The sequence below is a fragment of the Amblyraja radiata genome, unplaced genomic scaffold, assembly GCF_010909765.2.
Source record: "Amblyraja radiata isolate CabotCenter1 unplaced genomic scaffold, sAmbRad1.1.pri S36, whole genome shotgun sequence".
Classification (NCBI taxonomy): Eukaryota; Metazoa; Chordata; class Chondrichthyes; order Rajiformes; family Rajidae; genus Amblyraja; species Amblyraja radiata.
The window spans coordinates 744,563-770,052 of NW_022630149.1; the positions used below are offsets into that span (position 1 = coordinate 744,563).

General features: G+C 52.3%; 2 protein-coding genes across 5 annotated transcripts in view; one reads left to right on the plus strand and one right to left on the minus strand.

The window, feature by feature from the left end:
- The first annotated feature begins 248 nt into the window (after positions 1-248).
- Positions 249-5,626, plus strand: LOC116969413 (valine--tRNA ligase, mitochondrial-like). Its single transcript, XM_033016286.1, has 5 exons — positions 249-455; positions 2,873-2,984; positions 3,146-3,318; positions 3,879-4,028; positions 4,967-5,626. Exons 1-5 carry the CDS (start codon positions 294-296, stop codon positions 5,042-5,044), a joined length of 675 nt encoding a protein of 224 aa, XP_032872177.1. The 5' UTR covers positions 249-293; the 3' UTR covers positions 5,045-5,626.
- Positions 5,627-13,579: 7,953 nt separating this feature from the next.
- mgat1 (alpha-1,3-mannosyl-glycoprotein 2-beta-N-acetylglucosaminyltransferase) overlaps positions 13,580-25,490 on the minus strand; it is a 46,582-nt gene continuing 34,671 nt past the window's right edge. For 2 of the 4 annotated variants that reach the window (XM_033016287.1, XM_033016288.1), the window contains exons 2-3: positions 15,750-16,658; positions 13,580-14,304 (exon numbers count right to left, since the gene is read on the minus strand). In XM_033016287.1, the coding sequence (XP_032872178.1) occupies positions 13,785-14,304; positions 15,750-16,564 (1,335 nt within the window). In that variant the 5' untranslated portion in view covers positions 16,565-16,658 and the 3' untranslated portion in view covers positions 13,580-13,784. The remainder of the gene's footprint in view (positions 14,305-15,749; positions 16,659-25,490) is intronic. The other 2 variants (XM_033016289.1, XM_033016291.1) reach the window with 1 other exon arrangement.

The following is a 25,490-nucleotide window of genomic DNA, read 5'->3' on the forward strand; positions in this document are numbered from 1 at the left end:
CTACCTCTCTCTCTCTCTCTCTCTCTCTCTCTCTCTCTCTCTCTCTCTCTCTCTCTCTCTCTCTCTCTATCTCTCTCCCTCCCTCCCCCTCCGTCCCCCTCTCGCTCTCGCTCTCCCTCTCCCTCTCCCTCTCTTCTCCCTCTTCCCCCTCTCTCCCCCTGATGTTGTCTCTCTCTCCCCCTCCCCCTCTCCCCCACTCTCTCTCCCCCCTGATGCTGTCTCTCTCTCTCTCTCCCCCGCTGCAGGAGTGTGTGAAGGCTGTGTTGCAGGGGTCTGTACGGGGAGATGCAGAGATGGGGGTCCAGGTGCTGCTGCTGTGTGTAGAGGGGGGGCTTCGCCTCCTCGCCCCCCTCATGCCCTTCCTCACCGAGGAGCTGTGGCAGCGACTGCCCCCCACCCCCCACAAACTCTACCCCAGCATCTCCATCGCACCCTACCCCTCCCTCACTCACACGGTACGGGGAGACCGGGGGGGCGGCGGGAGGGGTGTGAATGGGAGGATGTACGGGGATGGTGGCGGGGGGGGAGGGTGGTAGGAGAATGGGGGAAGGGAGGGTGGAGAGGCAAAAGATTTGGGTAGTGGGAGGGAAAGGAGGGGGGAGTGTGATCAGTACGGGTCTCGAGGGTTACGGGGAGAAGGCATGAGAATGGGGTTGAGAGGGTGAGATAATCAGCCATGATTGAACGACGTTGATGGGCCGAATGGCCTAATTCGGCTCCGAGAACGTACAAAATTATGAACCTTTCACCGGCATCTGCAGTTCCTTGTGTCTCAGTACACACACCCACCACTCTCTGTGTGAAATAGTAGCCCCACAGGTTTCTTTTCTGTTAATTAATTTGTTGTCGCGTGTACCGAGGTACAGTGAAAAGCGATTTTGTTGCTTGCTAACCAGTCAGCAGAAAGCTGATACATGATTACAGTCGAGCTGCCCACAGTGCATAGATACAGGATAAAGGGAATAACGTTTAGTGCAAGTTAAAGTCCGATTAAAGATAGTCCGAGGGTCTCCAAAGAGGTAGATGGGAGGACAGGACCGCTATCTAGTTGGTGGTGGGATGGTTCAGTTGCCTGATAACAGCTGGGAAGAAACTGTCCCTGAATATGGAGGTGTGCGTTTTCACACTTCTGTACCTCTTGCCCGATGGGAGAGGGGAGAAGAGGGAGTGACCAGGGTGCGACTGGTCCTTGGTGATGCTGCTGGCCTTGCCGAGGCAGCGTGAGGTGTAGATGGAGTCAATGGAAGGGAGGTTGCTTTTTGTGTAATGGTCAGGGCTACGTCCACAATTTGCTGCAATTTCCTGTGGTCCTGTGTGGGGCTGTTCCCAAACCAAGCTGTGAGAATGGTCCTCGTGTGTAGGAAGGAACTGCAGATGCTGGTTTAAACAGAATGTTGGAGTAACTCAGCGGGACAGGCAGCATCTCTGGAGAGAAGGAATAATGGGCGATGTTTTGGGACGAGATCCTTCTCCTTTATTATGCTGGTCCCTGTTAAATCTTCCCCCCTCACTGTAACCCTACGTCCTCTGATCATAGACTCCTCTACCCTAGATTGTGACCTATCAACTTATCTGTGCCCCTCAAGATTATACAAATCTTTGTTACATCACCCCTAAGTCTCTGACACACCAGCCTCTCATGGAATATAGACCAGTACAGCACAGGTACAGGCCCTTCGGCCCACAAACATAGAAACAAAGAAAATAGGTGCAGGAGTAGGCCATTCGGCCCTTCGAGCCTGCACCGCCATTCAACATGATCATGGCTGATCATCCAAAATTAGTACCCCGTTCTGCATTCAGCTCCCCATATCCCTTGATTCCGTTAGCCCTAACAGCTAAATCCAACTCTCTCGAAAACATCCAGCAAATTGGCTTCCACTGCCATCTGTGGCTGAGAATTCCACAGATTCACAACTGTGAAATAGTTTTTCCTCATTTCAGTCCTAAATGGCTGGCCCCTTATTCTTAAACTGTGGCCCCTGGTTCTGGACTCCCCCCCCAACATCGGGAACATTTTTCCTGCATCTAGCCTGTCCAATCCCTTTATAATTTAATATGTTTCGACAAGATTCCCACTCATCCTTCTAAATTCCAGTGAATACAAGCCCTATCGACCCTTTCTTTCATCATGTCAGACCCGCCATCCCGGGAATTAACCTGGTGAACCTACGCTGCACTCCCTCAAAAGCAATAATGTCCTTCCTCAAACGAAGAGACCAAAACTGCACATAATACACCAGGTGCGGTCTCACCAGGGCCCTGCAGTAGGACATCCTTGCTCCTAAACTCAAATCCTCGCTCCTAAACTCAAATCCTCTTGCGATGTCTGTGCTGAACAGGGGGATATAAACCAGCCATGTTTGAATGGCGCAGTAGACCTGATGGGCCGAATGGCCTAATTCTGCTCCTATCACTTACGGACACCATGGCAAGATCATCTCCCATCCTGCACATTATCCACATCTCTCCATTCCCAGCTTGTTCATGTCCCGATCCACAAGCTCCTTCCCAGTGAACAGTGGACAGGGGAGTGAGAGAGGAGAGAGGGTAGAGAGAGACGAGCGAGGGGAGGGATGTGGGGTGAGGGGGCAGAGGAGAGGGGGGGGGGCGAAAGGAGGGAAGGGGAGGGGGAGTGAGGGAAAGGAGAGGAGGAGGAGGAGATGGGGGGGAGGGATTAGGGGGTTGAGGGGAGGGATGGGGGAACGGGTGGGGATGATACGTAAGGGCAGGTGAGGGAAAGGGAAGAGAGGGGACGGCGGACTGGGCGAAGGGGAAGGGGTGGGAGAGAGAGGGAGGAGAGGAAGGTGCTGTGAGGGGAGAGAGGTGGGGGGAGCAGTCACCGTGGTAACACACCCTCTCTCCCCCACAGCCGGACTGGAGTTCTCAGGAGGTGGAGTTGGACTTTGAGTTGGTGCAGGAGGTGGTGCGAGCGGTGAGGGGGGTGAGAGCGGAGTACAGGCTCACCCGGGAAAAACCCCACAGTGAGTGAGGGGGTGGAGACTGGGGGGGAGGAGGGTAGAGAGGGAGGGAGGGGGAGGAAGGGCGGAGACGGATGGGGGAGAGATGGAGGGAGGGGGTGAGGAGGGTGTTCTGGACCACACTGCCCAAACTCACCCCTATATTCCCTCCCTCCCACCTACAGTGTTTGTCTCCGGTCCCCCCGAGATTTCCACCCGTCTGCAGCCCTTCCTGGGGCCCCTGCAGACCCTGTCCCGGGCGGGGGGAGTGGAGCTACTCCCCCCGGGGGAGGGGCCACCCCCGGGGACCGTCCAAGCAGTCGTCACCCACACCTGCCGGGTCCACCTGATGCTGCAGGTACGTTGGGGAGGGGGGTTGAGATTGGGGGAGGAGGGAGAAGGGGAGGGGGATTGAGATTGGGAGAAAGGGGGGAAAGAAGTTGGAAGAGAGAATTTTTGCTATCCCTTCCTCCAATCAGTCCCAGAAAAAAAGGAAGTGCTGAAGTACCTCAGCGGGACAGGCAGCGTTTCTGGAGAGAAGGAATGGATGACGTTTCGGGTCGAGACCCTTCTTCAGATTGAAAGCCAGCGGAAAGGGAGATACATAGATAAGGAAGTGTAAGGCGTGAATGTAGGTCAAAGGGCGTGGAGATCATGGACCATGTGGTATATTGTTAGTTGGGAGAAGGCAACAACAAAGCAAACAGAGATAATATGTAGTCGGAGACAGACTGGTGGGAGAACTGGGAAGGGGGAGGGATGGAGAGGGGGAAAGCCCTCTCGCCACGGTGACCTCTGCCCTCTGCTGGCAGTGACCTCCCCCCGCCCTTTTCCCCAGGGCGGTCTTGACCCTGGGAGGGAGCAGACACGGGTTTGTGGGTGACCCCATGCCCCCGGTGACCCTTGTCCTGTCCCCAGGGTGGTGTTGACACCCAGACGGAGCGGGCACGTCTAGCCGATCAGCGCCGGCGTCTGGAGGCGGAGCTGGCGACCGCAGAGGGTCGGAGCCGCGGTGACGGGTTCACCGAGAAGGTTCCGGAGAAAGTGAGGAGCAAACAGAACAACAAGGTGAGTGAGGGGGGGAGGGGGGGTGCAGGAGTGTGCGAGGGGGAGAAGCGGGGGGCCGTGTTGGGAGGAAAGGAAGTGGTTGGAGAGGGAAGGAGGGAGGAGGAATGAAGGGCCTGTCCCACTTAGGTGATGTTTCAGCGGACTGCCGGCGCCTGTCATGTTCGCGGCACTCGGCTGAAAAACCAGGAACTGGAACGGCGACTGTCAGAGTGCAACACACACACACACACACACACATCGCAAAGGCGGGGGCCAGGGAAAGTGGGGGAGCGCTGTCTGAAATTCATATGATGCAAAGCCAAGGTGATACAGACGCACACCGTGATGAACAGGAAGGTTAAGACTGCTAGCACTGTATACGGTGAGTCCTTTAAAAGAGGGGGGAGAAGGAGTGGAGACACTTTTAAGAAGACAGACAACTTATAATAAGCCAGAGATACACAGCTGTGAAGTTTGGCGGACATTTAACATTGTCGGTTGGCGGTCGGTTATCCTTGGTTCTGAAAACTTGTGCTTACGTATTTTTCCCCCAATGGGTCAATGAAAATGTCCGGTCAGCAAAGGCGATTAACTAAAACGACCTTGACTACCCATAAGTACATGGCGACCCCACTACGACTACAGGATTCATGATTTTCTTCATGCCGACCAATTGTTGGTCGCAGAAGGATTTTCAACATTGTTGAGAAATTTGTGGCGACCATACTGAGGCCCCGACTAGTTCCCAGAATGTGGGAATTCCATGCGACCATGAAGGAGACTCACCAGCGACCATGTGGCGATCATGAGGCGATCGCATAGTCTCCTGCACTCGCCTAAAAAGTGCGACAGGCCCTTGGGTGTATTGCGGGAAGAGAGGGAGGGCTGGTGTGCAGGGGGAGAGGGTAGAGATGGAGGGCGAGGGGAGACACCACCACTGATTCCACTCTCTCCCACAGATGTCGAGACTGAGGGCTCAGCTGGAGTGGATCAGTGAGGCCGAGCGGGGGCTGGGGGAGCCCGGAGACCGATCCTGAGCCCAGTTATCCCCCATTCCCCCCTCCCTCCTCACCCATACTGCCCCTTCCTTCCCCGTTCCTGCCCTCTCTCAGTGCCTCCGCCTCCGACCGGTAGAGTTGCTGCCTCACAGCACCAGGGACCCGGGTTCGATCCCGACTACGTGTGCTATCTGTACGAAGTTTGTACGTTTTCCCCGTGAACTGCGTGGGTTTTCTCCGGGTGCTCCGGTTTCCTACCGCACTCCAAAGACGTGCAGGTTTGCAGGCTAAATTGGCCTCGGTAAAAAAATGTAAATTGTCCCTGGTGTGTGTGGGTTAGTGTTAATGTGAGGGGATCGCTGGTCGGCGCGAACTCGGTGGGCTGAAGGGCCTGTTTCTGCACTGTCTCTAAACTAAACTAAACGAAAGATTACTTCTTCCCAATCAATCTGTGCCGTTCTACAAGTAGATAAATGCTGTCCCGCAGACTGTCAATAACACAGTAGCCCCTCGTTACAACAGACCACGGGAAGGGGGGGGGTGGAGGATGGTGAGTGTTATTGATTGTAACGTACAGTATTTCATGTGTACGATATGATAAAAACTTTATTCATCACCGGAGGGAAATTGTTCTGCCTACAATCACAACACCCAGGTACACGAAAGACTTGAAAATAAAAGTGCAAGCAAAAAGAAAAAGGCAAGTGGCTGCCGTGTGCACAGCGCCTTAACTGGGACAAATGAACAAACAAACAAACAGACTTAGCCCCTGGGCAGAGGATTGCAAACGAGTGCCTCCCCCCTCCCCCACATGGGGTCCCCCCCCCCCGCCGCCCCTCACAGCAGTCCCCATTATCTTCGCCGCCTCTCACGTCCCATTGCCGCCGAGGCTCCCATCGCCGCCACTGCTGAGGCTCCTTCGACCCTGACCGGCTTTGCCATGGTCCCCTGAGGCTGCGTTCCAGTCGTCGGTCGGCGCCGCTGGATGGATCGGGCCCGCGCGGCTTCCTGGGACCCCAGCAATAAACTTCTGGCTGAGCAAATAACCACCGCTGAGACATTAAAGCAAAGGACTTACCTGCCCTGTGCTACAAAGTTCCAGGGTGGTGATACTGCAAAGGTAGACACAAAATGCTGGAACAACTCAGCGGGACAGGCAGCATCTCTGGAGAGAAGGAATTTGGTGAGGTTTCGTGTTGAGACCCTTCTTCAGACGCCAATACAGGCGGTGGGGAGAGACAGAAGGGGGTGGGTCGACTGGGAGGGGAGGGGGGGAGACTGGGGATGAAGACATGAGGAGCCGGCGATGAAGTTCAGCAGGTTTGTCTACCACAACCAAAGTCCTTGTTAATGAAATGTGTAGGAATGTAGGTACCTGCAGATGCTGGTTTACACCGAAGATAGACACAAAATGCTGGAGTAACTCTTTGGGACAGGCAGCATCTCTGGAGAGAAGCAATGGGTGATGTTTCAGGTCCGAAGAAGGGCCTCGGATAGTCAAGTCAGGTCTATTCGTCACATACACATACGAGAAGTTCAGTGAAATGAGAAGTGGCAATGCTCGCGGACTTTGTGCAAAAAACAAACAAACTACAAACAGAATGGAACAGAATCACATATTCTTTTACATATTAAATATTGTGGGTGGAAGGAAAAAGGGTGGTTCACAAGTTATAGTAGAATTAGGTCATATGGCCCATCGAGTCCACTCCGCCATTCAATCATGGCTGATTTCTGCCTCCTAATTCCATTCTCCTGCCTCCTCCCCCATAACCCTTGACCCACATTTTAATCAAGAATTTGTCTATCTCTGCCTTAAAAATATCCATTGACTTGGCCTCCACAGTCCTCTGTGGCAATGAGTTCCACAGATTAACTACTCTCTAAAGAAGTTCCTCCTCACCTTTCTAAAAGAGTGGTCTAATTTTGAGGCTGTGCCCTCTGGTCCTGGACTCTCCCACAAATGGAAATATCCTTTCCACATCCACGCTATCTCTGCCTTTCATTATTTTGTATGTTTTAAAGAGGTGCCCCCTCGTTCTTCTAAACTCCAGCGGGTACAGGCCCAGTGCCGTCAAACGTTCACCATAGGTTAACCCACTCATTCCTGGAATCATTCTTGTAAACCTCCTCTGGACCCTCTCCAAAGCCTGCACATCCTTCCTCAAATTTGCTCACAGTGCTCCAAATGCGGCCTAACCAGTGCCTTCAAGGGATCCACACCCATAGTCATTAAGTCTTACAGCTTGGAAACAGGCCCTTTAGCATGTGAGAGGGGTTAGTGTGTGTGTGAGGGGGGGGTCATGTCACAACGGGAACCCATCAGCTGGGACTGCTCAGTTGAGGGCTAAGGGTGAGTGGTGGAATATCGCATTCGGCCAAGAGGTCCCACTTCGTCTAGTATACTTATAAAAGTCTCGTCTTGTTTCTATGTGTGTGTGATTGTATTTTCGCCAAAACGGTACACAATACCGCGAACATTTTTGCAGAACATTACTCAGCTTTTACCTGTCCTCGATGTAATAAGTTTCCTTCAAATTTGATGTTATATTTCACGTTATTGATATTTAAAGGCTTAAAAAAGCTAACTGAGAATAACTGCCTGTGAGAGAGATTCTTCCAGCAGCTTCCAGTGATGATGTCACAATGGCAGCTCACATTCGTCCACTCACAATGGGATCTCATTTACATAAGCCGCCCCGTGAAGATTTTGAAAAACTGGAAATGGCATCACAGTTGGATCTCTGCTGCCAATACACAAGCTATGAGAGTGTTTTTACATTGGTGTAAGGAGAGGGACGTAGTGGGGGAGATTTAAAAGTTTTAAAGTGACATTTAAACGCTGGATTTCTTCAAATCTGCACTGGCAGTTAGGCAGTTCACACCATCATCTCTCCCACCGTCACACTTCCCTCCGGCACACACTCCCCCCCCCCCCCCCCCCCATCACACCGCAAGTTTCAATGAAGTCACCCCTCGTTCTGAACTCCAGCGAGTGCAGGCCCCGTGTTGTCAGACGCTCATCGTACGTTAACCCGGACGGGAGGGAAAGCTTTTACACCCTTTCTCCTGCACGGATGCTGCCCGACCGGCTAAGTTTCCTCCAGCAGTTTGGCGTTGTGCTTTGCTCTGCTTCTCAACATCTTCAATAAACTCGCTGTGAAACAGTCTTTCAAATCCTTCCCCACATCCATCGCCACTAACCCGACTCAGCCCAATCACTCCCGATAATCAGATACAAGAAGTTGGTTAGACTTGGTCATAGAGATAGTGTGGAAACAGGCCCTTCGGCCCAACTTGCCCGCACCAGCCAGCATGTCCCAGCAAACTTGTCCCACCTGCCTGCACTGACTTTAGTTCAGCATTCAATACAATCATCCCTCAGCACTTGGTAAGCAAATTGGGTTGATTGGGCCTCAGCACCCCCTTGTGTAACTGGCTACTGGACTTCCTCACTGACAGACCCCAGTCAGTGCGGGTTGGAAACAACACCTCCAACATCATCTCTCTGAGCACCGGTCCCCTCAGGGCTGTGTCCCGAGTCCACAGCTGTTTACCCTGATGACCCACGACTGTTGTGCTGGGTTTAGTACAAACCACATCATGAAGTACGCAGTGACACAACAGTGGTGGGCCTTATCCGGGACGACACTGAACTGGCTTACAGGGAGGACGTGAAACAACTGGTGGACTGGTGCAACACCAACAATCTGACCCTGAATGTTGACAAAACAAAGGAGGTCATCGTTGACTTCAGGAGAAACCGGCACAGTCACACACCACTACACATTAATTACATCGATATGGAGTTGGTCAGAAGCACTAAGTTCCTGGGGGGTGCAAATCACAAACAGTCTGACCTGGTCACAAAACATCACATCATTAGTTAAGAGCGCAGCAGCATTTGCACTTTCTACGCCGGATGAGAAGAGCTACTCAACCCATATCTCACCTGATGATCTCACAAACCATCTCAACTCCACCTTGTCTACCTCCCTTAACACTATGGCCCCCCTCAAAACAAGAACCGTAACTTTCAACACATCTTCACCCTGGTACACACCTGCACTTCGTAAGCTGAAACAGACTGGTCGCCGACTTGAACGACTCACAAAGAAATCATCTCTCACAGTCCACCTTGAAGCTTACAAACTCCACCTCACTGACTACAAAGATGCCCTCATTGCTGCAAAATCTGCCTACCTCTCCTCCATATTCACTGATCCCTGCCTAAACCACAGAACCCTCTTCTCCACGGTGGGCAACCTCCTCAAGCCTCGAGCCAACACTCTCCCTACCTCTACTCTGGATCTCTGCAACTCATTCCAAACCCACTACATGCTCCCTCGACCCTCTCCCCACTCCCCTGCTGAAGTCCTGCCTCCCCGTTCTCTGCCCCTACCTCATTAATCTCTTCAACTCCTCATTGTCCCAAGGAATTGTCCCCTCCGCTTTCAAATCTGCTGCTGTCACACCAATCTTAAAGAAACCTGGTCTTGATCCCTCTCTCATTAACTACCGCCCAATCTCAAACCTCCCCTTTCTTTCAAAAACCCTGGAGCGTATCGTTGCGTCGCAACTTCATCCCCACCTCCTTGCGTATAACCTATTCGAACCCCTCCAATCTGGCTTTCGCCCCCTCCATAGCACAGAAACTGCTCTCCTCAAAGTCCTCAACGACCTCCTCACCTCTGCTGACACTGGTTCCCTCAACATCCTCATCCTCCTCGACCTGAGCGCAGCCTTCGATACAGTGAACCATAACATCCTGCTCACCAGACTCAAAGACCTCGGCATTGAAGGCTCTGCACTCAGCTGGCTCCGTTCCTACCTTTCCAACAGATCCCACTTCATCTCTCTCCACAACCACACCTCTGCTACAGCCACAGTCACTCAAGGCGTTCCCCAAGGCTCCGTACTCGGCCCCCTCCTCTTCATCATCTACATCCTCCCCCTTGGTCAGATACTCCGCCACTTCAACCTGGACTTCCACTGCTACGCCGATGACACCCAGATCTACCTCGGCACCAAATCCCCCCACAACCCCCCCCCTCTCCCATATCAACTCCTGTTTGTCAGCTATAAAAACCTGGATGCAACATAACTTCCTCAAACTCAACAGCGATAAGACAGAATTCCTCCTCATAGGCTCCAAAGCCACACTCAGCAAAATCAATAACCCCACTCTCACCATCGACGGCCCCACTGTCTCCCCATCTCCCCAGGCCCGTAACCTTGGCGTGATCTTTGATTCCACCCTCTCCCTTGAGCCTCACATCCGCCATGTCATTAAAACCTCCTTCTTTCATCTCCGCAACATCGCCAAACTCAGACCCTCTCTCACACCTCCCGCTGCTGAAAGACTCATCCATGCCTAAATCGCCTCCCGACTGGACTATTGCAACTCACTTCTCCTTGGCATCAGCTCCACCTACATCAACCGACTCCAACTGGTCCAGAACGCAGCCGCCCAACTCATCACCCACACCAAATCCTGGCATCACATCACTCCAGTCCTCAAACAACTTCACTGGCTTCCCATCTCCCACCGGATCACCTACAAAATCCTGGTCCTCACCTACAAAGCCCTCCACCATCTGGCCCCCCCATATCTCACTGACCTCCTCTCCCCCTACCAACCCTCACGGTCCCTCAGATCCACATCAGCCGGTCTCCTCTCCATCCACAAGTCCAACCTCCGCAGTTTTGGGGACAGAGCCTTCTCCAGGGCAGCTCCCCGGCTCTGGAACTCCCTCCCCCAACTGATCCGCAATTCCGTGTCCCTCACCATCTTCCAGTCCCGCCTCAAGACCCATCTCTTCACCTCTGCCTATCCTTAGCCCCACGTCCCCGTCCCTTTTCATCTGTGCATTAATTGCCTCATATTGTGTTTTGTATTGAATTCTGTCTTTACTTTGTGTGCTAGTCATGTCTCTATTTATTTCATTCCGCTTACATGTTTTTCCTCTACCTGCTAAATTTTTGTAAGGTGTCCTTGAGATTCTTGAAAGGCGCCTATAAATAAAATTTATTATTATTATTATTACGTCTTTGGAGTGTGGGAGGAAACCGAAGATCTTGGGGAAAACCCACGGGGAGAGCGTACAAACTCCGCACAAACAGCACCCGTAGTCGGGATCGAACCCGGGTCTCTGGCGCTGCATTTTGCTGTAAGGCAGCAACTCTACCGCTGCGCCACCGGGACTGCCCTGATTGATCGATTAAATCCTTGGATAACACACTGGGAGACAAAGAAAAGAATCTGATTTAAACTCGGCAGAATCGATGTCAAACATATAAACTCCTGCGTTTATTTTGATCAGAGCGAACCCGTTATCAGCTTTGCCGGGCGGAAACCTCCTCCGGCGAGAAATAAAATCACATTGTACAAATGCCCCCACCTTTCAGAAAGAGGTGCGGTGGGAGGTAATTAGATAGATACAGTGGGGGGGTTATTTACATGGGATGCCGCCCCACTTGTGCAACAAGCGGATATTGGCAACGTGTTGGCTTCCACAGTTTTAATAATTTTAGAAAAAAAACGAAAGCTGGAAATGCATACAGAGAGGGGGAGGGTCGGGGAAGTGGCCTTCCTGGCCTGCCTCTGCCTCTTCATTGCGATTCAGGCCTCCTGTTCATTTCTCACAGCCCCATCCAACTCTAACCAGGAGCGGGCGAGTATTGTGGACGAGGAGATCCATCGGTTCCAGGTCTCCCTCTCCCCCCCATCTCCACCACCCACCCCCCCCCCCCTGCTCTCTAATCCTAACCCAGTCTGGTTCCCAGCCGAGCTTCGCTGCTCCGATATATATCTGTGGATTTGATTATTCGTTCGTGTACAAAAATAAGAAAGGAATCACAGCGAGCTTCAGTTCCTGCTGGGGAGACAGCTGCAGGTTTGGGTGTCGGTGGGAAGAGGTTCTTGCCCGGAGCACTGTGGATCTTTTCAGACCGCTGGAACCGTCTCGACGCTGGTCTGTCCCGGGTTTGGACAGGCGAGGCTTGCGTCAATCTCCCTCCCAAGGTAGCACTGGATAGACGGGGCCTGTATCCAATCTACTTCACATGTAACAGGCGGGGAACGACCAGGAGGTCGAGGACACTGTGGCTTGTATCAATGTCCCACCAGTGTAGGACTGGACTTGCATCAATCTCCCTGCTTTGTAACAGGCAAGGCCTGTGTCAATGAGACCAGGTTTGGGACACTGTTTGTATCAATGTCCTTCCCATTTAACAGGCGGGGCGAGAGAGAGCGAGGCCAGAATTAGACACATGATGTATGTATCAATCTCTCCCCCCAGTGCAGGTTTAGATAGATGGGGCCTGTATCAATCTGCTTCACATGTAACAGGTGGAGAAGGAGCAGAGACCAGGAGATTGGGACACGTGGAGTTTGTGGGTGGGGGGGGGGGACAGGGGATGTAGGGAAGAACAGGGAGTGCAGAGAGAGGAGGGAGCGCGGGGAAAGAAGGTGCTGATGGAAGACTGGAGACGGGGAGAGGTGGGACGGGTAATAGAGGGGCCGGAGAGAGGAGGGATCCGGGAAGACATTGGGGGGGAGAGGCGACTAGGGGGAGATGGGGCCAGGGAGACATTTAAGTCCACGGGTATCACTGACAGCCGGCCCAAGCTGCTCTGTGCCGTCTGTCTGTCTGACAACCAGCCGTCTCGTGTCTGACTCTTCCTGCCGTCTAGTCTAACCACCACAGTCTACACCCCCCCCCCCCCCACAGCCGCCTGGCCCGGTGTGGGGTCTAGACCGAGCGGGTTCTGTCTGAGCACGGCCCTGGTGTCTGACCCCCTCACCCTCTCTCCACCCCTACTCCAGCCCCGGGTTTGGACAGGCGAGGCTTGCATCAATCTCCCTCCCAAGGTAGCACTGGGTAGACGGGGCCTGGATCCAATCTACTTCACATGTAACAGGCGGGGAGCGACCAGGGGATTGGGGACACTGTGGCTTTGTATCAATGTCCTTCCCGTTTAACAGAATCCCAGCGGCGACCGCCCGCACTGTGTCTTCATTCACCGGGGATTTCATCTTCACTCTCACCAGTAGGAGAGGAGGGAGAGGGGGAGAGGGGATGAGGGAGGGGGGAGAGGGTGGAGAGAGGGATGGGGAGGTGTGGGTGTACAAGGAGGGGGGGTGGGGCTAACTCCAGCTGGGTTTGTACCCGCTCCATTCTCTGGAGGTGGGAGAGGATGGGGATGGGGTGGGGAGGGGTGCGGAGGGGGGGGTGGGGAGGGGGGGGCTAACTCCAGCTGGGGTCGTACCCGCTCCAGTCTCTGGGGGAGGGGAGGATGGGGATGGGGGCGGGGATGGGGGGGCTAACTCCAGCTGGGGTTGTACCCGCTCGTCTCGGGGGGATGGGGGGGGGGGAATGGGGGGGGGGGAATGCGGAGGGGGGGGGGGGGGCTAACTCCAGCTGGGGTTGTACCCGCTCGTCTCGGGGGGATGGGGGGGGGGGGAATGCGGAGGGGGGGGGGGGGGCTAACTCCAGCTGGGGTCGTACCCGCTCCAGTCTCGGGGGAGGGGAGGATGCGGATGTGCCTTTCTCGGGGGGATGGGTGGGGATGGGGAGGTGTGGGTGTACAAGACCAGGGGGGGGGCTAACTCCAGGTGGGGTCGTACCCGCTCCAGTCTCTGGGGGAGGGGAGAGGGGTGTGGGAGGGGGATGGGGAGTGGGATGCAGGGAGGGGGAGGGGGGGCTAACTCCAGCTGGGGTCGTACCCGCTCCAGTCTCTGGGGGAGGGGAGTGGGATGCAGGGAGGGGAGGGGGGGCTAACTCCAGCTGGGGTCGTACCCACTCCAGTCTCTGGGGGGTGCCAGGTAGACCCTACGACCACGGTACATGAAGGTGACCACGCCCCTGTAGCCGGATCGGGGAACGCCGGACTTGAGGTCGTCCATGACTCCCAGGGCCTTGGCGAAGGCTTTGAAGGTGTCCCTGGAGGAGTACTGCACCCGCACCTCCCCCAGCTCCATCCTGTCATTGTGCTGCAGCTCATCCACCCGCAGGGCGGGCGTCCCGTACACACGGGCCTCCCAGGCCACGTCGTACCGCTCCTTGCTCAGGTAGCCCAGCTCCAGGCTGCTGAAAGGCACAAAGCGCTCGTTGAGTTTGATGAACTTGAGGTGCTGGTCGAAGAACTGGCCGTTGCTCACCCCCTTGCGGCCGAAGGTGATGGTGCGTGACACCTCAGGACGCACGCACGAGCGGTCTCGACGCTGGGACGGGCTCCGCATCCAGTCATCCCAGAACGCTCCCGGCCACCCAGGCTCCAGCTCCTCCCACGTGTTCCTGCACAAGAGACGGGAGCCACATTACACAACAGCAATATTATAGCAGTATTATATACAGTAAACCCCCGTTATAACAGACCACAGAGGGGGGAGTGAGTAAAAAATGCTACCTCATCCGCTGCTCTAGGTGTCGGCTGCTCTACATCGGTGAGACCAAGCGCAGGCTCGGCGATCGCTTCGCCCAACACCTCTGCTCGGTTCACAATAACCAACCTGATCTCCCGGTGGCTCAGCACTTCAACTCCCCCTCCCATTCCCAATCCGATCTTTCAGTCCTGGGCCTCCTCCATGGCCAGAGTGAGGCCCACCGTAAATTGGGGGAACAGCACCTCATATTCCGCTTGGGCAGTTTACACCCCGGCGGTATCCTCCAATTTCAGGTAGTCCTTGCTTTCTCTCTCCTTTCCCCCACCCCCCACTCCCACTCCCACATCAGTCTGAAGAAGGGTCTCCACCCGAAACGTCACCTATTCCTTTGCTCCACAAATGCTGCCTCACCCGCTGAGTTTCTCCAGCACTTTTGTCTACCTTCGATTTTTCCAGCATCTGCAGTTCTTTCTTAAACATAGTGAGGGGGAGTGGTGTGTGTTATTGACAACCGTCCACTTGACACTGGGGAGGGGGAGGGGGGTGGGGGTGACACTGGGGAGGGGGAGGGGCAGTGAGGGGTGCGGGTGACATTGGGGAGGGGGCAGTGAGGGGTGGGGGTGACACTGGGGAGGGGGAGGGGCAGTGGGGGGTGGGGGTGACACTGGGGAGGGGGAGGGGCAGTGAGAGGTGGGGGTGACACTGGGGAGGGGGAGGGGGCAGTGAGGGGTGGGGGTGACACTGGGGAGGGGGAGGGGCAGTGAGGGGTGCGGGTGACATTGGGGAGGGGGCAGGGAGGGGTGGGGGTGACACTGGGGAGGGGGAGGGGCAGTGAGAGGTGGGGGTGACACTGGGGAGGGGGAGGGGGGCAGTGAGGGGTGGGGGTGACACTGGGGAGGGGGAGGGGCAGTGGGGGGAGGGGGGAGTGAGGGGAGGAGGGGTGGGGGTGACACTGGGGGAGTGAGGGGAGGGGGAGTGATGGGGTGGGTGTCACACTGGGGGAGGGGGAAGTGAGGGGAGGGGGGGGGTGAGGGGAGGAGAGGTGGGGGGTGACACTGGGGAGGAGAGGGCCTGTGAGGGGAGGGGGAAAGTGAGGGGAGGAGGGGTGGGGGTCACACTGGGGGGAGTGAGGGCAGTGAAGGGTGGGGGGAGTGAGGGGGTGACACTGGGGAGGGGGGTATGTGCAGTCGGGAGGCTGGGGTGACACTGGCGAGCGGACGTGAGTGGTGGGGTGACACAGGGAAGGGGGAGGGGGAGTGAGACAAGTGAGGGGTGGGTGATATTAGATGGGGAGGGGGAGTGAGACAAGTGAGGGGTGGGTGACCATAGAGAGGGGGGGGGGGGATGGGTCAGTACCTGAGCAGCATCCAGCCGAGCCCCGGGAAGAAGTCTGTGCGGTAGAGAGCCTGCGGGCGCTGAGTGTCCACCATGGCCTCCTTGCCGTTGTCGTTCCAGGCCGAGGCGCACCAGAGGGTGGGGTCGGCGCGCAGCACGGGCAGCAGGCCGCGGAAGTACTCGAAGAAGTCTGGCGCCACCTCCAGGTCGTCCTCCACCACCACGGCGGCGGTGTAACGCAGCGAGCGGAACACCTGGTTGAGGGCCCAGCGGTAGTGCCGGGAGATGCGGTAGTAGCCCTGGAACTTGCGGTGCTCGGGCGGCACCCGGGGCTCGCTCAGGTCGGGCTGCCGCAGGTGCAGCACCCGGTCTCCGTACGAGGCGATCACCCTGGCCGTCTCCTCGTGCCCGCAGTCCTGGCTCACCACGATGGGGTACAGCTCCTTGGAGGGCCGGTGCTGCAGGAGCTTGTCCAGGCACCGCCTAATTGTGGGCCGGTCGCAGCCGATCACCAGCACCGGCAGCACCGTGTCCCGGGGAGGGGGGAGGGTGGGGGGAGGGTGGGGTGCGAGCTGCCCCTTCCCCTGCACCCTCCCACGCCCCCACAGTCTCTGCTGCTCCTGGATCTGCTGCAGCAGCCGCTTCTGCACCTCCAGCTCCTGCTCCACCTCCTCAGCCACCTTGACCACGTCGCGGGACAGCTGCTCGGCGTCCAGCACCCCCTCCCCGCCCCCGCCGCCCGACGGGGGGCGGCCCAGCAGGAAGAAGAGCAGCACCAGGTTCCAGGCTATGAAGAGCAGCACCCCCCACAGGACGGGGTTAGTGCGGCGCAGCATAGTGTCACCCCCCGACCCCCACCCCCACGGGCCCTCCACTCCGCTGTGCTCCACCCCAAACCACCGTCAGGCCAGCTCCATCCACCTCCACCTGCTGGGAGACACAGACAGAGAGAGACAGGGTCAGGTACATTCTTGGTTAGGGTTTGCATCAAATATTGCTAATTTTCAGAATAGGTCATCTATGACTAAACAGAAATTAACAATTGAATATAAAGCACATTCACAAAAAAAACGGGTCCTCTGCTCCATACCTATAGCACTTGACTTTAGTGCAGTCCTTGGTTGCTTGGTTAAGCCAGAAACATAGAAAATAGGTGCAGGAGTAGGCCATTCGGCCCTTCGAGCCTGCACCGCCATTCAATATGATCATGGCTGATCATCCAACTCAGTACCCTGTAACTGCCTTCTCTCCATACCTCCTGATCCCTTTAGCCACAAGGGCCACATCTAACCTAAATTATTAGTGAGAATTTTAGTGTTTTGGTATGCCCATCAAACGTTTCAGGTTAAATGGGACAATGTTGTATCTGCTCCATTCTGTGTTAGTAACGGAGTGCGGCAAGGAGGAATTTTGTCTCCTATTTTATTTAATGTTTATATGGACGAATTGTCAAATCAGATAAATAGGTTAAAAACTGGCTGTCTTGTGGGCAACACTATTGTTAACCATCTTATGTATGCAGACGACCTGGTCCTGCTCTGTCCATATAGTGCTGGGCTGCAGCAGATGTTGAAGGTGTGCTCTCAGTATGGCCCTGATTATGACATAAAGTACAAAGCTAAGAAAAGCCGCATAATGATAGTTAGAAGCGCTGAGGACAGGAAATCAACTTTTCCGACCTTTTATTTGTCAGACGGTCCTCTTGCTGTGTGTGAGGAAATTAAATACCTAGGTCATGTCATATCCGATGACTGGACGGATGACAAAGACCTCTACCGACAGTGCTGTAAAATGTATCTTCAAGCGAACATGCTTATAAGGAAGTTTTATATGTGCTCTGACTCTGTGAAGTGTTCCCTGTTCAGAACCTACATCACACTGTTGTATACAGCCCAATTGTGGTCGAAGTATAAGAAAAAGAGTATGCAAAGGCTTAAGGTTGCATACAATGATGCAATGAGGTTGCTGCTTTGTGTCCCTATGTGGCATAGTGCCAGTCAATTGTTTGTGTCCACTAGAGTGCCAACCTGTGAGGCACTCTTAAGACAGCTGATGTTTAGTTATATGTGTCGTCTGGACAAGTCAGAGAACCATATAATTGAAGCCCTAGTCAGCCCTCTGAAAAGCTGCTATAGATTCATTTCTAGGCTAAGACTGCATTGGTGCAATAGCTTGTATATTTTATAGGCTAATATGCAATTTTTTTAATGTATTTTTGTATCTACATTTCTTTTTTTTTTCTGTTTGATGTGTTATATGGACCTGTGTCTGTAATAAAGCTTTAATAATAATAATAACTCCCTCTTAAATATAGCCAATGAACTGTGGCCTCAACTACCTTCTGTGGCACAGAATTCCACAGATTCACCACTCCCTGTGTGAAAAATGTTTTTCTCATCTCGGGCCTAAAGGACTTCCCCCTTATCCTTAAACTGTGACCTCTTGTTCTGGACTTCCCCAACATCGGGAACAATCTTCCTGCATCTAGCCTGTCCAACCCCTTAAGAATTTTGTAAGGTTCTATAAGGGTGCAGATAGGGTGCAGGGTAAGAAAGGGTTGTTGGGAAGAAAGAGCTACCTTAAATTTAGTTGCGTCTGGTTGGGTAACTATGGTAGGGTGAAGGTGCAACCACATCTGTTCCTTCCTTCCAGTTCCTTCCTACGCCGTTCAGTGATGGATGGGAGGGGAGAAGAGGGGAAGGGGAAGTGTCTCAGCCTCATAATTAAAAGGGCAGAGTCTGCAAGTACGCAGGGAATGCTTCAATGACGAGACAGGGAGGCGGCAAACTTGGCCTCAAGGCTGGGCTCGGAGAATCCTGGCAATCAGAGGTCAAAGGCAATTAGTAGACAGAGCTTGCTTAATAAGAGCAAGGATGTCTCAAAACTACTGACAGTTAAAATAAAACTGTCACCTTGAGTCAACAGACATAAAATTAGCTGCCAAACAAGCTGGCGGAATGCGTTTGGTTGTTAGATCCACGCAGATGTAATCAAAGACTTGCCAGTAAGTCATAGAGATATTTTTTCGCCCCAGTCTGAATACTTCTGTTGTCACCAGCTGTGTATCTATTGCTGTGTAATTGCCTGCCTTAAATCCACTGGTGTCTCTCAGCAATTGTCCACCTCGTGTTCACCAGCACAAAATGCTGGAGTAACTCAGCGGGACAGGCAGCGTCTCTGGAGAGAAGGAATGGGTGTCGTTTCGGCTCGAGACCCTTCCTCAGACTTGGTGTGTAGGAAAGAACTGCAGATGCTGGTTTAAACCTTAGACGCAAAATGCTGGACTAACTCAGCGGGACAGGCAGCGTCTCTGGAGAGAAGGAATGGGTGTCGTTTCGGGTCGAGACTCTTCCTCAGACTTGGTGTGTAGGAAAGAGTTCAAGTTCAAGTTCAAGTGAGTTTATTGTCATGTGTCCCTGTATAGGACAATGAAATTCTTGCTTTGCTTCAGCACACAGAACATAGTAGGCATTTACTACAAAACAGATAAGCGTGTCCATATACCATGATATAAATATATACACACATGAATAAATAAACTGATAAAGTGCAAATAGCAGAAAGTGGTTATTAATAATCAGAGTTTTGTCAGAGCCAGGTTTAATAGCCTGATGGCTGTGGGGAAGTAGCTATTCCTGAACCTGGATGTTGCAGTCTTCAGGCTCCTGTACCTTCTACCTGAAGGTAGCAGGGAGATGAGTGTGTGGCCAGGATGGTGTGGGTCTTTGATGATACTGCCAGCCTTTTTGAGGCAGCGACTGCGATAAATCCCTTCGATGGAAGGAAGGTCAGAGCCGATGATGGACTGGGCAGTGTTTACTACTTTTTGTAGTCTCTTCCTCTCCAGGGCGCTCAAATTGCCGAACCAAGCCACGATGCAACCGGTCAGCATGCTCTCTACTGTGCAGGAAAGAACTGCAGATGCTGGTTTAAACCGTAGACACAAAATGCTGGAATACAGAACCAGGGGCCACACACATTCTTAGAATAAAGGGGAGGCCATTTAAGACTGAGGTGAGAAAAATACTTTTTCACCCAGCGAGTTGTGAATTTGTGGAATTCCCTGCCACAGAGGGCAGTGGAGGCCAAATCACTGGATGGATTTTAGAGAGAGTTAGATAGAGCTCTAGGGGCTAGTGGAGTCAAGGGATATGGGGAGAAGGCAGGCACGGGTTATTGATTTGGGACGATCAGCCATGATCACAATGAATGGCGGTGCTGGCTCGAAGGGCCGAATGTCCTCCTCCTGCAACTTATTTTCTATGTTTCTGTGTTAACTCAGCGGGACAGGCAGCATCTCTGGAGAGAAGGAATGGGTGTCGTTTCGGGTCGAGACACTTCTTCAGTCTCCACCAGAAACGTCACCCATTCCTTCTCTCCAGAGATGCTGCCTGACCCGCTGAATTACTCCAGCATTTTGTGTCTCTCCAACTATATACTTTCCCTCACACTTGCTTGGATTGAACTCTATCTGCCATTTCTTGGCCCATTTTAGTTTGGTTTATTGTCACCTGTACTGAGGTACGATGAAAAGCTTTGTTGCATGCTAACCCGTCGACAGAAAGACAATACAATACATGATAACAAATGATCCATTTACAGTGTACAGATACATGATAAGGGGATAACGTTTAGTGCAAGGTAAAGCCAGCAAAGTCCGATCAAGGATAGTCCGAGGGTCACCAAAGAGGTAGATAGTAGTTCAGCACTGCTCTCTGGTTGTGGTAGGATGGTTCAGTTGCCTGATAACAGCTGGGAAGAAACTGTCCCTGAATCTGGAGGTGTGCGTTTTCACACTTCTGTACCTCTTGCCCGATGGGAGAGGGGAGAAGAGGGAGTGGCCAGGGGCGCGACTGGTCCTTGATTATGCTGCTGGCCTTGCCGAGGCAGCGTGAGGTGTAGATGGAGTCGATAGAAGGGATGTTTAAGAAAGAACTGCAGATGCTGGAAAAATCGAAGGTAGACAAAAATGCTGGAGGAACTCAGCGGGTGAGGCAGCATCTATGAAGCGTTTGAACAGGTGACATTTCGGGTTTGAAGAAGGGTCTCGACCCGAAACGTCACCTATTCCTTCGCTCCATAGATGCTGCCTCACCCGCTGAGTTCCTCCAGCATTTTTGTCCACCTTTGATAGAAGGGAGGTTGGGTTAGAAACATAGAAAATAGGTGCAGGAGTAGGCCATTCGGCCCTTCGAGCCTGCACCACCATTCAATATGATCATGGCTGATCATCCAACTCAGTATCCTGTACCTGCCTTCTCTCCATACCCCTGATCCCTTCAGCCACAAGGGCCACATCTAACTCCCTCTTAAATATAGCCAATGAACTGGCCTCAACTACCTTCTGCGGGAGAGAATTCCACAGATTCCCCACTCTCTGTGTGAAAAAAGTTTTCCTCATCTCGGTCCTAAAAGATTTCCCCTTTATCCTTAAACTGTGACCCCTTGTTCTGGACTTCCCCAACATCGGGAACAATCTTCCTGCATCTAGCCTGTCCAACCCCTTAAGAATTTTGTACGTTTCTATAAGATCCCCCCTCAATCTTCTAAATTCTAGCGAGTACAAACCGAGTCTATCCAGTCTTTCTTCATATGATTTGGGACTTGGGGTTGTGTGATGGTCAGGGCTGTGCCCACAATTGGCTGCAATTTCTTGCAGTCTTGGATGGAGCTGTTCCCAAACCAAGCTGTGATGCATCCGAAGCTGACCTACTTCCAGCTGAATAATTATACTGTATACTTTGACAGCCTTACAATACCAGCAATCTTGGTGTCGTCTGCAAACTCACGAACCAACCCCTCTATATTTACATACAAGTCGTCGACATACAAGATAACTTAAAAAACAAAACTTAAAACTGTGTACTGGGGATGAAAGCCAAAGAAAATAGAAGTGTCACATCGATCAATCCAAATGATGGTTGCATGGCAAATTACACAAACCTTCGTTTAATTTAGTTTAGAGATACAGCGCGGAAACAGGCCCATCGACCACTGAGTCCGCACATACCAGGGATCGCCGTACACTAACACTATCCTACACCCACTAGGGACAAGTTACAATTTTACTGAAGACAATTAACCTACAAACCTGTACGTCTTTGGAGTGTGGGAGGGAATTGGAGCCACGCGGTCACGGGGAGAACGTGCAAACTCCGTACAGACAGCACCTGCAGTCCAGATCGAACCCGGGTCCCTGGCGCTGTGAGGCTTGTACTCGCTTGTACTCGGCTTGTACTCGCTAGAATTTAGGAGATTGAGGGGGGAATCTTATAGAAACTTACAAAATTCTTAAGGGGTTGGACAGGCTAGATGCAGGAAGATTGTTCCCGATGTTGGGGAAGTCTAGAACAAGGGGTCACAGTTTAAGGATAATGGGGAAATCCTTTAAGACCGAGTTGAGAAGAACATTTTTCACACAGAGAGTGGTGAATCTCTGGAACTCCCTGCCACAGAAGGTAGTTGGGGCCACAGTTCATTGGCTATATTTAAGAGGGAGTTAGATGTGGCCCTTGTGGCTAAGGGGATCAGGGGGTATGGAGAGAAGGCAGGTACAGGATACTGAGTTGGATGATCAGCCATGATCATATTGGATGGCGATGCAGGCTCGAAGGGCCGAATGGCCTACTCCTGCACCTATTTTCTATGTATCTATGTATCTATATGATTGTACTTACTTCTAATAATTATAATATTTTTTTAAAAAAGGATAATAAAAATCAACAAAATTAAAAGATACCAGTGCAATATAAAATTTAAAAATAAATAAAATAAAATAAAAAACACACTGTATGGGAAAATTGCAGAATGAATTACAGGGATCTGAGCTGGGACGTCTGTGGTTTCAGGTATATATTATTCTGAAGCTGAGCCCTCTTGTCCTAGACTCTCTCACTAGTGGAAACATCCTCTCCACATCCTTATAATGGCCAATTCAGTGGTGTTTAATATGTCACGTATGCAACTGCACAGGGAACTGATCCTGAGTCTATAGAACATTGGAAAATTATCACCAATGCATCCACGATTTCTAGAGTCACTTCCTTAAGTTCCCTGGGATGCAGACCATCAGGCCCTGGGGATTTATCAGCGTTCAGTCCCATCAGTCTACCCAACACCCATTTCCTGCCAAATGTGGATTTCCTTCAGTTCCTCCGTCACCCCAGATCCTCTGGCCACTACTATATCAGGATAGTGGCTGATCATCCAGAATCAGTACCCCGTTCCTGCTTTCTCCCCATTTCCCTTGACTCCATTAGCCCCAAGAGCTAAATCCAACTCTCTCTTGAATACATCCAGTGAATTGGCCTCCACTGCATTCTGTGGCAGATTATTCCACAGATTCACAACGCTCTGGGTGAAAAAGTTATTCCTCATCTCAGTTCTAGATAGCTGACCCCTTATTCTTAAACTGTGACCCCTGGTTCTGGATCCCCCCCCCTCCCCTAACATCCCCACTTTTCCTGCATCTAGCCTGTACAGTCCCTTAATTTTGTTTTCTGTAGCACTGATTACTTTTGTGTGATTTTCTTTTAATCTTCTCAAGAAACCACAGCGAAGTGCAAAAGCCCCCCCTTCACCAGGCCTCCCAGGAACTGGCCTCTGGCTAATCACAGCTGGTTCCCATCATTTTCTAAAGCCGACTTCTCTCCTCCTAAGGTCTGGCCAGCTGTTTGCTTTGCTTTCTCTCCAACGCCTGACTCACCCGACTAGTACAGCGGGCAGCGTGGAACGTTTCAGGGACGCGACTCTCCGCACTACGGTGGCCATTTCAGTGTCATAGAAACATAGAAATTAGGTGCAGGAGTAGGCCATTCGGCCCTTCGAGCCTGCACCGCCATTCAATATGATCATGGCTGATCATCCAACTCAGTATCCTGTACCTGCCTTCTCTCCATACCCCCTGGTCCCTTTAGCCACAAGGGCCACATCTAACTTCCTCTTAAATATAGCCAATGAACTGGCCTCAACTACCTTCTGTGGCAGAGAATTCCACAGAATCACCACTCTCTGTGTGAAAAAAGTTCTTCTCATCTCGGTTTTAAAGGATTTCCCCCTTATCCTTAAGCTGTGACCCCTTGTCCTGGACTTCCCCAACATCGGGAGCAATCTTCCTGCATCTAGCCTGTCCAACCCCTTAAGAATTTTGTAAGTTTCTATAAGATTCCCTCTCAATCTCCTAAATTCTAGAGAGTATAAACCAAGTCTATCCAGTCTTTCTTCATAAGACAGTCCTGACATCCCAGGAATCAGTCTGGTGAACCTTCTCTGCACTCCCTCTATGGCAATAATGTCCTTCCTCAGATTTGGAGACCATTGTCGTGTCGTGGCGGGTAGAGCCAATGCCTCACCGTGCCAGAGACCCCGGGTTCACTTCATGACCCCGGGTACTGCTGTAGATGGGGGTCAGTGGTGTGGCGTCTGGGCTGTGTGACTCTACATCTGCAGAGACCCGGGTTCGATACTGACGATGACTGCTGTCTGTACGGAAGTTGTACCCTCTCCCTGTGACCGCAAGCGTTTACTCCGGATTCCTCCCACACTCCAAAGACGTGTGCAGGATTGGAGGTTAATTGGCTTCGGTAAAAACTGTAAACCGTTCCTAGTACGTAGGAGAGTTCTACTGTGTGGGGTAATCATTGTCGGAGCGGACTCGCTGGGCTTGTTTCTGAGCTGTATCTCTAGCATCTAAAGTAAAGGAAAAGGAAATGTGCTGGAGGAACTCAGAGGGTCAGGCAGTCTCAGGAATGTGTCATGATTTGGGTTGAGACCCCTCTTTGTCTGAAGAAGATGCTTTGTCTGCAGATGACACAAAGCTGGGTGGCAGTGTGAACTGTGAGGATGATGCTATGAGAATGCAGGGGGACTTGGACAGGTTGGGGGAGTGGGCAGATGCATGGCAGATGCAGTTTAATGAGAATAAATGTGAGGTTATCCACTTTGGTAGCAAAAAGAGGAAGGTAGATTACTATCTAAATGGCGTCAAGTTGGGAAAAGGGGAAGTACAACGGGATCTGGGGGTCCTTGTTCATCAGTCCACGAAAGTAAGCATGCAGGTACAGCAGGCAGTGAAGAAAGCGAATGGCATGTTGGCCTTTATAACAAGAGGAGTCGAGTATAGGAGCAAAGAGGTCCTTCTGCAGTTGTACAGGGCCCTAGTGAGACCACACCTGGAGTATTGTGTGCAGTTTTGGTCCCCTAATTTGAGGAAGGACATTCTTGCTATTGAGGGAGTACAGCATAGGTTTACAAGGTTAATTCCCGGGATGGCGGGACTGTCATATGCTGAGAGAATGGAGCAGCTGGGCTTGTACACTCTGGAGTTTAGAAGGAAGGGAGGGGATCTTATTGAAATATATAAGATTGTTAAGGGTTTAGACAAGCTAGAGGCAGGAAATTAACCTAGTGAACCTACGCTGCATTCCCTCAATAGCAAGGGTCCCAACCAACACGATTAATAATGAAGGAAGGAACTGCAGATGCTGCTTTAAACCAAAGAGTGACACAAAAAGCTGGAGTACCTCAGCGGGTCAGGCAGCATCTCAGGAGAATACAAATTGGTGGCATTTAGGGTCGAGTCGAGTCCGAAGAAGGGTCTCGACCCAAAACGTCACCTATTCCTTTTCTCCCGAGACGCTGCCTGACCCGCTGAGTCACTCCGGAAGTTTGCGTTGATTAAACTGATTTAAAAAAACTATTTGCTGTGAATTCTTCAAAAGGTGCAGAGGTGAAACGCACACCTTCAGATTTTGGGGCAGTTGC